The 14,156-nt window shown below is 34.6% G+C and overlaps 1 protein-coding gene across 1 annotated transcript in view; it reads left to right on the forward strand.

Annotated features, from left to right (window-relative positions):
- The first annotated feature begins 359 nt into the window (after positions 1–359).
- Positions 360–14,156, forward strand: part of LOC134855260 (GTP-binding protein 1-like) — a 51,730-nt gene continuing 37,933 nt past the window's right edge. Inside the window, exons 1-6 of the mRNA XM_063871727.1 lie at positions 360–594; positions 2,217–2,294; positions 2,890–2,996; positions 5,054–5,159; positions 10,976–11,125; positions 11,885–12,036. Of these exons, the coding sequence (XP_063727797.1) occupies positions 366–594; positions 2,217–2,294; positions 2,890–2,996; positions 5,054–5,159; positions 10,976–11,125; positions 11,885–12,036 (822 nt within the window). The 5' untranslated portion in view covers positions 360–365. The remainder of the gene's footprint in view (positions 595–2,216; positions 2,295–2,889; positions 2,997–5,053; positions 5,160–10,975; positions 11,126–11,884; positions 12,037–14,156) is intronic.

Consider the following 14,156-nt stretch of genomic DNA (forward strand, 5'->3'; position numbering starts at 1 on the left):
TTTTTTTCAGTTTTTCAGGAAAAACCCTTGAAATTTGGTTAAGCGCAAATTTGAATTGACACAGTTTTCTCTAAGTGGGTTAGGTTCATGATAAAGATTCAATCGGAAGAGATTAAAGAGTTGGAAGAGCTTTACTTAAGGAGATGTAATGTTCAAACAAAGTTGTAAAAACAAAGTGTATTTTTTGTTAGTATTTTTGTGTATTTTCAAACAAAAAAGTTCAAACAAAGTGTGTTTTTTTTTGCAGTTTTCTTGGGTTCATCGACCCCTTTTTAACCTTGAATGGCCATATTTTAAATTTTAACCGGTTCTAATATACTTTTTGATGTGTTATTAGCAGAACTTTTTTTTTCAGAGTAAAAACAATGGCCCACCTAGTGGACATGGGCTGTCCTCTGCCACCAAGCAATGACTCGCCTACCGCACCTATACCCACACCAATACATAGAACAACAGCCACTTCGGGTGGGAAAACAAAGAATATGGCTCATAATCAGCATGGACAGAATAGTACACAGAGCACAGCCGCTGGATCTTTGTTGAATCTATCCTGTGAACAGTTCCAGAAAGTGATGACTGCTCCAGATCACAATGGTAAGATGAAATGGGTGTGAAAAACGAGCAATAAAAGGCAGCTTTCTTTGTAGTATTACAAATATACTTTTGTTCACCCTTGCGACTAGTAGTATTATATTTTTAGCCCGCATTTGGTTCGAGTTAGAACGTTTATTATTCATATTATTATTCGATTTTTGTTTGTATTTTTCAAACAAATCTTTGCGTATTTTTCATTGTTATTTCGTTCTTTGTGTTTTGCGGGTACTCATCGGACACCGATGGGGTTTTTATCAGATTACAAATTTTTGAAAAGAAAGCCGATTACAAAAAGAAAAAGTTTTCCTGCGATTTTGATAGACAAGCTTCAATCGTGAATTATGTTTGAAAAATGGATTTATCACATCCAAAGTTTTTCGATAGGCGAAATGATCTTTTAAAATATATTGTCAACTGCAACTTCTTTTTCAATTTAAAAAAAATGGTGTGGGAAGATCATTTGCTTATGCGAATACGCCCGAATTTTTCTGACACCAAAGGTTATGACCCTCGGACAAGTCAAAGTTTTGATTTTTTGACCGTTTTTTTTTGTTACAGTTTTTGACTTTTCTCGAGAACTACGCTCCCAAGTCTGAGATTTTGGGTTCTATCAAAATTCCAGCTTGTGTGGATCCCCTCTGCATAAGCGGCTCTGTCCTATTGTTTCACAAAAAAAGCTATGATTCTCGGAAATGTCAATTTTTTGATTTGTTGACCTTTTTGGACTTTTTCTCGCTAACTATCCTACCAAAAACCAATATCATAGATTTAATCGAAACAACAGGTTGTTGAAAGCCTATTTTTGTCATTGGCTATGCCTTTTTTGTTTGAAAAAAAGTTATGGCCTTCAAAGAAGTCTATAATTTAAAACTTTTGAGTTTTTTGGAAACTTGACAACTACCGTGCCAATTCTCCGGTTATGTTTAATCGAGAAACTGTTCTCTGCTTAAGCGGCTAAAACCTGCTTTTTAAATATACACAATCAAATCTGAGATGAAAATTTCAATTGAAAGAACCGGTTGCGATAATTATTTGTTTCTGCAGTAGCGGGGACTCCTCAATTTATTGTAAGAGAATTGTTATCTCCTTGGGAAATTTGACTATTTCAAAGTTTTTTTTTTGCTATTCTCACTTATTTTAGTAGAGAAACAACTAAGGTTTTGGGCAAAGTCCGTTTTTTGAAATCACATTTTTGGTGATGAATCAGTACAGCAAATTCATTTAATATCAAATACGTATCTCCAGCTTTAGCTGGGGCCCCTAGTTGTTTTTTATCGAGACATACAAAAATTTTGGTTCACCTAGTTTTTTCATTATTTAATTTTGTTTCGACTTATGTTTTTCATGTTTGTGTTGTATCGCAAGTGGTGCGAAGCTCGGCTTCGCCTCTGTGTGGTAACATACGCCGCGCGCAATAAATTGTCTTGATCGCATAATCCATTTTGCTTAAAATTTTTTAAACTCGCCGGAAAAAATTTTGTTTTTGTCAACTAAAACTCCGAGATAGCTGGCATGTTATTTTAGGAAATTGATTCTTCTCTATAAACAATAATTTCTAAACAATTCTCTTCCTCGTAGACAATAAGCTCTGTTTTATCAACATGAAAGTTTCTTTGTTTAAGGTTCAGCTTCAGTCAATTCCTCTCTACCAGTCAGTTCTGCTTCTAAAAATGGTACCAGACATCAAGGCGTACATGGAGGTAAGACTGCACCAGCGAAATGTGCAGGCGCGCATTTTTCTTAGATGGAACGGTTTCAAAGAGTTTATCTTTTAAACTAAATATATTACTATATAAAATGTGGTTAAGATATATCAAATTAGTTATGGAAGAAAATGGTGTCCCCTATTGCAGTTTCCGAATTGGTCGTTACCGTGCTAAAATGGGATTGTTAATGAGATCCTTAAATTAAATTGTGTCAACGAAAGGTGTGGATCTCGGTCTCTAATTTAAAACAGATTATAAAATGACTCCCGCAAATGCTAATGGTCTATTCTGTTAAAGTGTTACCTTTACATTTAATAATGGGTAACTGAGTTTTGGTTATTAAGTATGAATATAAAATCTGTTCAGGCCACTTAGTTTGTTCATCGTGGAAATTTTCATTACATTTTCATTTCATTAAATTTTCAGAATACTTAATGTTTTTTTTTTCAAATAAGTCATATTGCGGGAAAATGGAAAACTGTGTGTCTTGGTTTACGTGGCCTCACGTCAGTTCGGGGGGGGGGGGGGTGAGGGAGGGTGTGGTGCGTGAGTGAGTAATGGAAAAAATGAATGTTTTTTGCCTGTACAGGTGGAAAACAGTCTGGTGATGCATCGGTTGTAAACAGTGAAGGAGTCGAGGACATGGATGTTGCAGAGGCGGAGGATGAGACTCCCATATGCTATTTGGACCCCAAGGTCGGTTCAATTTAAGGATTTGCGATATTTTAAATTGAATCATGTATTGAATTGTTTTGACAGAACTTCTTGATATTATCTACAGTTTTTTTCCGTGAATAACTTTGTTCATAGGATGACTTTGGTGGCATGGTGGCATCTCCAAATCTGTACTTTCGTCAACCGTCATACATATTTTAAGCAAGTCTATATTTAAAGCACTCGTTCTATTCGAAGGTTGCTTTTTATGTTACTCCGATTTATTAAATTTTCAGTTTTTGTTTTTTTTTTAAGTGTAAAAGAACGAAATTATTGTCATTTTTATAGGTCGATATGATGTTTTTTTAAGAAAAAGTCTTTAAGCTTGTTCACACCAAAATTGATTTTTTGCGCTTTGACTTTTTTTGTTAAATTCAAGTTAACATTATTGGCTAAAAGGATGGAAAATTGCACTCTTCAATTACGAATGTGGAAGTTGCGCGAAAGAATTTGAACGAATTCTAGTTTCGAAGTGGATTTCAACTTTTAGGTTTCTCAACGGAATATAAAAATACCATTGATCCAGTTTATTTACATAACTTCAATAAAAGTACAAATCATGAACAATTTTTGAAATTCGAAGAGATTTAATGTGATATTTTTTCAAGTGTAGAAGAAAGAAGTCGCTTATATAGATTGTGATGGTTTTTTTTCAAGATACATTCTTGAAATTTGCCCTCTCTGTGTTCATTTTGATTTTTATAATTATTCATTTTATTACCTTGCTGTTATGAGATTTTTGTTTGCATCCACAATGCTATTATTAAACTGAGTGATCAAGAAATAATTGGTAAAAAACAAAATTTTAGATAGCAAAAAATTAAGAGTTAATTACAGCTTCAGCGGTGATTCAAATTATCCGGACAAAACGAATAAAACTTGAAAACTAAAACGCGTTTGTCTAAAATCGGATTGATTTTAGACAAAAAATGACGAATACAAATCTTGCTTTGAATTTCAGAAAAGTAATATGGTGCAAGTTATTTTGCAAAATTCGAGCCCAAAATTGTACCTCAAAAAATATCAATTTTAGCTCTTTCAGTCAATCAAAAATTACGCCAAAAGTAATGGTTCAATTGCTGACAAAATTACATCAGGGTGAATTTTTATGAATCTCAGCGAAACTTAAGAAGGGTTTAATCTCTAAAAATTGACGCAAATATTTAAAAATTGTATTCGAATCTAAAGTAGTCTTTTATGTAATAATTTGTCATTTTTTGGCTTCAATCGGAAAAAGATTTTTTGTACACAAACTGAAGAAGAAGAAAACCATATTAGTTTTATATGGCTAAATAAGAGGCTCACCATGGTATAATTTTTTCATCAAATTAATTTTGGTATAATTTTTGATTGACTAAAAAGCCAAAAATGATCGTTTATGAGATAAAATTTTGGGCCTGAATTTTTCGAAATGAATTGCACAGTATCAGTTCTGTTGAATTTCTAAGCAAGATGTGTAATTGTCATTTTTTGTCTAAAATCAACCCAATTTGAGATGAAAGCGTTTTAATTTTCAAGTTTCATTCGTTTAGTCCGGATAATTTGATTCCGTCTCAAATGGCATAATTCCCAAATGGCACAAAAATCAAAAAATTCCCAAATGGCATAAATTTCATGCATCAGTTGCATTAAAAAATTGAGAAAAACTTTTCTGTGAACAATGTGAGAAAATTAGTCAAGTGGTCAAATGAAATGTTGATTGACATTTCATCTTGAAAAAATTGAATTTTTTTTTCAAAAGCGAAAAGCGTAAGCTTGCGGATATTTTTAAGCTTCTTGTCTCGCTTTCGATTTTTTTGCAAGCAATTAGTTCCAAATTTTGTTCACGTTTCCGTTCCTTACAAAAAAATTAGAATTTGAAATTGATAGAAAACGTTTGAATTACAATGAAAACTTGAAACTTATGCCATTTGGGAAAAGTTTCTTTTTTATGCCATTTGGGAATTATGCCATTTGGGAAGCTACCGAAAATTCAAATCAGCACTGTAAAATGATATGGCTGGTAGACATTAAGCACACGATTTATTGATTTTTTTCAGACATTGGTGCGTCCAAGTGACAGAGAGTGGACTCTGATTGAGAGGTATTTGAGTCAGAGAATTACTGAGGGACACGGCGAGTTCGTCCTGGAGCTGGGCAGTGGAGGCAAGTTGCTCAAGTTGCTCTTTTTTGATAGTTAACATTTAATCTGAAATAGAAAGACCGGAAAATATTTTTGGGCCTAATCTTTTTAGTAGAGTGCCATTTGTGTAATAATTGTTTTTTTGATTGAAAAATTATTTGTTTTTTATTTTACAGTCAATTAATTAGGAAGTAACACTTCTGTTTAAAATCGCAGTTAATTTATTTTAACATTTTACTGCAAACGTTTGTTTACACTAGCCAGTTTGCAAACGTATTGTTATTTTACGAATTCATTGTTTTCTAACTCAACTGCATAAAATAGTGCGCATTTTGATGACAATTTTTTTACATAGAATTTTGCATTGCCATTTAAGTAGCCTATGTTGTATCCGCTTTATTGCTAGTCAGCGTTGAATTATCTGGAGTGCATTGGTGAGAATTTTAGACTCAAAAAATTTCTATCTCTGAATATCGGAGGTTGTAAGCTCGCCGAGGTCAGGTTTTTCCAGGTTTAATGGTTTGTCTTTTCTTTCTATCTGCTCTTTTTCTTGTGCTTGCGAAGTGTAGCTTCGCCTCTGTGTCAATTCTAGCATACAGTTTTTTAGGCAGTTTATTTTCTGTTGGGGAGTTGTCAGTAGCATTGGCTATTACGCTTTGTTACGGCGAATAAACCTGATTTCTATAAACCCGTGCTTAGTTAGCGATGCATTGCCCGGCTCAGGTTAACTCAGGCAGCAATGAACTAGTGGTTATCGCAGCTAGCTCTTGATCAATTTTTGCCCGTGTTTGCGAACAGCAGCTTTCTTAACCTGTTTGTAAACAGAAAAAGATTCCTAATGCAAAACAAATGATGGTATAAAAGCCTATGAAAATCTGATGCCCGAAAGCAGTAGTTAACGTGAAACGAAAAATCTTTTCAGCTGAAAATAACATACAGGCACATAAATGCTGGCAAACAATTTTTTTAATCCATTTTTAACGTTTTCGATAGCTCCCAGTTATTTGAATCGGCCAACAATTTATCAGTTGAACAGAATAAAAAAAAATGCACTATAAACAACTCAGTGTCAAAGCCTATAGTTTAAATCTTGCGTTTAATGATTTGTGTTGTTGTTTTGTTTTTTATTTTGGACCATATCCGTTAAAAAACACCCGAAAAAATTTAAGCAAAGGCATAAGAGATTGAGCCTCAGATTAATCGTTTTCTATAACAAAAGAGGCTAGGCTGGTCAAAACCCTGTGTTACTTTTGAAACAAACGAGGAGTATATTGATTGATATAAATGAGAAAAAGCAGTTTATCATTGCCGCAATTCCTTAGAAGGTAGAGGATTTAAGTTCGAAAATATAAAATAATAGCCTATTACAATTAGACTTAATTGAAATTATCTTAGTTTTTTGCTTGTTTGGTTTTTACAAATCGGATCTACGCATTTAAACGAGGTTTTTCGCTAATCTCTCAATAACACAAGAAACCCCTAGGGTTGTTACTCGAATTTGCTGTTTTTAATCGAAGTGGGCCTGTCCAATCTATTGCTAGGTTGTTTCTGCGTTTATTCGCTTTTTGGCAAAGGCAAGATTTTGTAAAAGTATGGTATCGATAAGATGTTGGCGGATTACTGGCAAAGTTTTTGCTGACTGAGCAGTATGTTTAGTTGATTGGATCCTCGCAGTTGTTGATGCTTTCGATATATATTTTTTCTGGGATAGTTCTGTTGAAGAACTGCGTTGTACCGAAGTGCGGCTTCTTCTATGCTTAAACATAGTTTCGTCCGTAACAAAAAAAACGTTTGATTATTGATTCACTTCATCAAGTTTTGTTAACTTCATCACAAAATAACGAAATTTCGTGTTTTCTTGAACAAAGTTAGCCTTTGTTGATTTTAATCTGACGAATGCAAGACAAAGTGTTTTAGCCCAGTTTGCTAACACTTGACCACTTTTGTTGACAGAGTTATATTGATAGTGGTTTCTTTCACATTCAAGAACTTCTTATTTATTTCATGCAATAGTTGTAATATTTTGCTCTACTGGATGGTTGAATTTGTTTGAAAACAAAAAATTTTAGGGTGCTCTTGAAAAACAATTGTGTTTGAAATTTTGGAATGGTCAGTGTTTTTGTTCGTATACACGCCTCGAACGCTTCGTTTTGTTGTTTGTTATAGATTTTGATGTTTTAGGGCAATTTTTAGTCCATCCAAATATGCACAAAATGTTCAAACTCTCGAAAAATAGGATATATTTTGAACGCAAGCTAATTTGTTTTATTAATTCCATGCACAACTCAAACTGTAACACTTAAATTTTGTCAAGACTTAAGGGCAGCCGAAATATTCAGGGTGTCGTCGCCCTGAAACGGCCAGTCTTGTTGGCTAATGTTTAGACTTGGCAATCGTCTTTGGCGCGGATGATAGGGCAGTTCACTTGCAAGCTGGATGACTGCGGTTTGGATCCCGCTGTACAGAATCTTTTTTGTTAGTTTTTTCTAAGGAAAAGTCTCACAATTTGTTCAGGCTCAAATTACTTTTTCGTCGTTTGAAGTTTGATTTTTTTTAGTTCAGTTCATTTCCTTTGTTAAGAAAAGGGGGGTCAATTAAAATGGGCCCTTCCATCATGCGACGGTACGTGCACAGGTTGGATAGGGCCATACCAACGCTATATAAATACATCGACAAGTTTTAATGAATAAATCAAGTCTATTTTAATGCATCAAGAGAATTGTCAATTAAAATCTACCCTCCTCGATTACAGCACAGATAGAATTGTCTATGTTGGATGTATTTTTAAGTTTTTTGCACCCCCTAAAGCAGAGGATTGCACTCCTCAGAAGTGCAAAACGTATTTTTGTTCTTATATAAGTAATTGTGTCCGAGTATGATTCGTTCCGTTTTTCGCTTAGTTTCTCTGCTAGTTTCTGGACGGTTTTTGTAGAGCCCGGTGCTGCTCCTCCGGTACACGCAAAAATTAGTGGAACAAAGCTGCTGTGTTCCACATCTAGAATTCTTTGTTGGTATTTTAATGTTTTGACACTCTCATGATATTTGTAGGCGTCAGATATAGTTTTAGGGTAGGATTTAGCATGGGGGTTGAAATTTTTACATCGAAAAAGGTTCGGCTGAATCGGCCTCCCCAGAGTCCATTTGCCTTGATGTCAAGTCGAGCGTCATCTTCAGTAGTGGTTGTTTTGTTGTGAAAGCTTTCGCCTTCCAACGATTGAAGTTTCGGCTCTATTTCAACATCATGGCATACTTCGTCCAGGAGTGTCGCAAGGGTATCGCGAGTTTCATTATGTCTTAGGTGAGTGTATCCACCTTTGGGACAGTGTAGGGAGTGGGTCAGTGTGAACGGTTGTCCACACGGGCATGTATGTGGGGTGTTTGGTGGTTCCCATCCATATCTCAGATGTAATCCATCTTTAAACTCTGATTTGTTGAGAGAGAAATTGTACTTTTTAGGGGGAGCACGCTTAGCCAATTCGATGCTCCTTTCTGTGACGCTAGATTTATTGTCAGTTTCTTCTCTGATGAGCAATTTTCCATAATTTTAGCTTTTTTGAGAGTATGATGTTCTGTTTCTCAATTTTGATGTTTCTATTTACCAGAGTTTGTTCCGTTTCAGCTATTTCTGTATCACTGTTTTCTAACGAATCACAAATGGCTCGTGCCCACTCATAGTTATTGGAAAAGTCCGTGTTACTGAGGAGGTCTAATCCGCCCATTCTTAGTGGTAGTGCAAAAAGGTTGCGATCTCCATCGGTTATATGGTTTTTACCAGTAATACTAGGAAGTAGCTGCTGTCTTACGTTTTTCTCAATTTCATCCATTTTCTTAAATGCTTCCGGAGTTGTTCTGGTTAGAAAGCTTAATTTATTTTGAACTCCCTTTGTGTAGCAGGAGTACGAATTTTGTGGTGATGTTTTAGCTATTTTAGAAAACGTTTCAGTTAGGATAGCTGTCTTTTCAATTTCGCTTTCGATGTACTTATCGCATGCTGATGGTGTTTCTATGACCGATCCAAGGACTCTAAAACCGTGTACCATTGTAATATTTGTGCCTTCGAATATTTTTATGGCGCTTTCACGACAGTTTTCCTTTACTATGAGTTGACACTTGGAAAGCTTCACATTGTACCTGAAAGCCTTTCCGTGCACATCTAGGTTGTCCAGTATTGCGCGGAGACTCTCAAGATCACCTGCAGCGCTTCCATCATCTGCGTACCATTTTTGGGTGACATTTGGCTTTTGCAGGAGCTGAATCAGTGGGATTATTCCAATTCCGTACATAGCCATTGCGAGGGGATCACCTTGCGTTGTGCCTTCGGTATATGTCAAAACCGTGTTATTGACATATATATTTGAGGGATGTTTATATGAGTTGGCCAGCGAATGATTTAGTGCCGGACAAAGGATTTCTACATTTTTTAGAGCAAGTTCTCTATTGAGCGAGTTGAAGGCGTTTTCTGCATCAATAAGTAGTCTGGCTTCCGTTTCCGGTTTCTCAAACTCCTTCCTCAAGCTGTGGATAGCATATTCGATTCCACACTTCTGGCCTAAGCAGAGTTGGAATATTTTTTCCGAGATTTTTAAGGTCTGATTTTATACATTGGGTGATTGTTTTGCCCATTTTTCTTCTCAGAACCTCGCCTATACCAATGGGCCGTACCCCTGGAGTACTCCTTTTGTTTTCTTGTCTGAAAGGCAGCCAATGGCGGCAGATATTTTGCCTGTACTCATTAGTTTATCAAATTGCTTAGCTTCCTCGTTTACTTCGGACTTCTTCTGTTTTGGATGTCTAGCTTTCGCTTCAGTGAAAAGAGCGTCTAATAGGCCTTGCTTCCATAAAATAATGCGGCGGCTCAGTGTTTTGGCTATAGTAATTTCCTTTGTTAAAAGGAAGGCAAACTCCACTATCGAACAGCGAAAGTGTAAAGGTCACAAAAAAAGTGATCCACTTCTAACTTCGAAAATGGAATTCAATTATCAGATTTTCTAGTGAAATCAAAATTTTACCTATTGATTCAGTTTTATCAAAAAAGTGTCAATCATAAATTTTTCTAGAAAACCAAAGAGCCTAAAGGCCATTTTTTTTTTCGCGGATGTTCGAAAATTGAGACTTTTTAAAAAGTTAAGTATTTTTTGTTTACTTGCGTTTATTGACTCTTTTCCAACTGCCTGTTGGCTTTATTTTAGTTGTTCAAGTGTAAAAGGTCAAAAGGAATTTTCAATTATATTGGTCTCGACGATTTTTTTGTTTGTATTTTTCTCACGAAAAAGTCAAAATTTCTTCTCGCTCAAATTTGATTTTTCCCTGTTTGAGTTTTGATTTCTTTTTAAATTCAATTCATCTCATTTCTTAAAAGAAAGGCACATTCTACTATCGAGCAGTAAAAAGGGAAAGGTTCCGAAAAACGTTATCAATTTCTACTTTCAAAACTCGACATTAATTTTCTGAATTCCTAGCCGAGTAAAAAATTAAATATTGATCCATTTTTCTCTAAATGGGATTACTTTAAGTAGAAAGTGCCGGTCATAATAATGTCTTGAACTTCAAAGAGCTTCATTGTCATCGATTTGTTGAAAAAGTTGAAAAGTTCTCAATCGACTTTTTTCGGTTTCCTTGTTCCTTTACATTTTTCCAACTGTTTGTTGACTATGTTTTTGGTTTTTGCTCCGTTTTGCTTGATCCGTTTTCAAATAATCAATTGAACCCTTAACTAATTGTCTAGTTTTCCTCTCGTTGCTCTACGCACAAACTTAACGACCCAAATTGAAAAAAAATGGTTCATTTTTTTAAAAATAATTGTTTAAATAACTTGCTGTGCTAATTTTGCTTTATTTAGAAGTTGACGAATTGGGTTTGTTGAAAAGTGATTTGGACGAAAGTGTTTCCACTCTGAAGAAAGTTTGTGAGAAGATTAACTGCACGTGTATGCAACTCAGACTCAAACAAACAACAACAGCTACACAAACAGCAGTTCCCAGTTCTAATGGTATAGTGTAATTGATTTAACTGTTACTCCTGTTTCTGCTATGAAAAGGCAGCGAAGAACTATCCTTAATTGGGAGCTATCAGGCAATAAATTTTGAGGGACTTTGAACAATTTTTTGGGGAGATTTCTAACCGAATAAAAAAAATGATTGTTGGTGAGACCCTTTGTAAAAAAAAACTGCCCTAAAACTTTTCGGTGGCTTATATTCTTAAAGTATTTACCATCAGCATAAAAAGTTTCCACAGCTTTTTGGTAAGTTTTTGGAAAATTGGTCAGGTTAATTTCATTTGGACAAAATATTGGAAATTCATTTGGAAATTGAATCGCCGCTCATCCCCAAGATACTCCTATATAAGACATAAGTCTGACTTAAGAAGTTTGTTTTTAACCTCGGGTTGTAGCTGTTCTGAACTATGTCCTTTTTTCGCCTTGTGCTTCCAAGAGTAACGATCCTCAACTATCAACTGTAATAAATAGAGATAAAACAAGAGTAGAGCTTATTGAAACTGATGAGATGATACGGGGTATAGTAATTTGAATCTGTGACGCAAATTTAATGAATTTTTTTGTAAAATCTACTTTATCTTGTAGGTTCTACGACTATCGGATTTTCGGGCTGTTTCAGGTTTAATCACAAAATTATTATATTCACTCAATGGGTTGGTCCATCAGCTGATCAGTCCATTGTTTGAGTTTGTTTTTACTAATATAAATTGGTTTATGCAGTACGCTATGATGAGAATCAACTTCTGCTTTTAGGTACATTGAATGGTTGTGCCGATGTTGAATATGACTCTGCTACTGGTCCAAATGCTTCTAAGAATGGCAGCAATGATGGTATCGGGGAAACAGAAGAAAACGTGGATGACCCAAATGTGAAATGGGTGTCTGATTTCCTTATAAGGAAACAGGTTGGATTCTTATGTTAAAATAAGTAACAAAAAGATGGAACATACATAATTAACAAAAAGAGCAAGTTACCAATTTCAGAAATAATTTTAAGGCATAAACTACCTCAAGAATTTACAGAATTTATGTCTCATTTTCGCGTAAAAAATCATGTTTTCGTGTGCTTGAAAACTTACTGTATCAGTTTGTTCAAAATCGGTTGATATTTTTTTGCTCAGGTAAATGGGATCAATTGAGTAATTTTTAACTTGCGAAGCAAAGTTGCAAAGTGTTGTATTACGACCTTTCTCTTTTTTCCAACCCAAGTCGCAAATATTGGTGCCACGTTTTGGGGCACCTTTAAAGCTTTTTGATCACATGTGCTTTGAAATTCGATTAGTAATAAGTTAACACAGTTGATGAATTTCTCATTGTTCAAAAGAACCGAAAAAAATTATTTGCTTTTAAATATCAGTACAATAATAAAAACTCATTTTCAGAATTTTTTTGGGGGCACCTTTAAAGCTTTTTGATCACATGTGCTTTGAAATTCGATTAGTAATAAGTTAACACAGTTGATGAATTTCTCATTGTTCAAAAGAACCGAAAAAAATTATTTGCTTTTAAATATCAGTACAATAATAAAAACTCATTTTCAGAATTTTTTTTGGGGCACCTTCAAAGCTTTTTGATCACATGTGCTTTGAAATTCGATTAGTAATAAGTTAACACAGTTGATGAATTTCTCATTGTTCAAAAGAACCGAAAAAAGTTTTTTGCTTCTAAATATCAGTACAATAATAAAAACTCATTTTCAGAATTTTTTAAACTCGACATATCTCGCAATATTTGTGAAAAACATAATTTATACATAATTTGGCTTTATGCTCTCCAATTTATTACATGCTAATGTGTCTGCTTGTATTTAGTGCCTATTTTCCGGCTTCGAATTGGCAATTTGTTAGCATATGTAGCTGCGTTATTGGTGGCTAGTTTTTGGGGCTTTTAAGCATCCGTCGGTGAGTGGTTAGGGCGTGAGAATCAAATTTGAGGCCTATTTCTACTTCTTGTTTCGACTTTCGAAGAAAAAGGATTATTTATGGTTGGTGTTGTTTTTTTATTCAGTCAATTTTTGTTGATCGAAATAATAGTTTTTCACAAAATTTTTTTTTGCCCCATTGAAGATATCGACTCCCAGACATCAAAGATGTTTTACCTCTGACCGTTAACGTTCTGTTGACTCAGTTATCTCTAAATGGATTTTTTAATGCTCTAATAACAAAAGAAGTGCATTCATATTCAGAAATGCACATATGAATGCCCTTAGGTATATATGCACTTTTTGATTTCAATTTATGTTCATTTGCAAGAAGGTCGGCAAAGTGCACTCTCCAATTATGAAAGCTGAAATAGCGCGAAAAAACGTGATCGATTTCTAATTTCGAAAATGGAAATTAATTATCACATCTCCCAGCAAAATAAAGCTTAAATCTTTTGATCCAGTTTTCTCAATTTGGGTTAATTTTATTAAAAAGTGTCAACCATAAATTGTTCTACCAAGTTCAAAGAGCATTAAAGCCATCTATTTCTTCGAAATTCAAACGTTGTTTTCAAAAGACAAGTCAGAATTTTTGCTTCCTTGCGTTCATTACTCTTTTCCAGCTGTCAGCTGGCTATGTTTTTTGTTGAAAATTGAAGGTTCAAAAATGTTGAATCTTGTTGAAGTCTCAGTAAACGTAATGAGGTCGCTGAATTAGGTCGTAAGAGTTTTCCGTTTTTTTATGTTGATATTTTTTGTTTCTACTTCTGTTTTCTTTTTAAGTCCAGTTCTTGCCCTTTATTAAAGTAACGCAAGCTCTATTATGGAACAGCAAATGTGTACGGTCACGAAAAACGTGAACAACTTCTTGATTCGGAAGTGGGTTTTAATCATAAAATTTTCCAGCAGTATTAAAAGTTTACCATTGATCCAGTTTTCTCGAATTTGGTTAAGTGGTCAAAAAGTGTCAATCATAATTTTTTCGAGAAATTCAAAGAGCCTTGCGGCCATCTCTTTTTTTTAATTTTGAGAGAAGAAAGTTAAGTATTTTTCAAAAATATGCTCTCATTGACTCTATTCCAACTGTATGCTGGCTATGCTCGA

Source organism: Symsagittifera roscoffensis, chromosome 10, assembly GCF_963678635.1.
Source record: "Symsagittifera roscoffensis chromosome 10, txSymRosc1.1, whole genome shotgun sequence".
NCBI classification, from domain to species: domain Eukaryota; kingdom Metazoa; phylum Xenacoelomorpha; order Acoela; family Convolutidae; genus Symsagittifera; species Symsagittifera roscoffensis.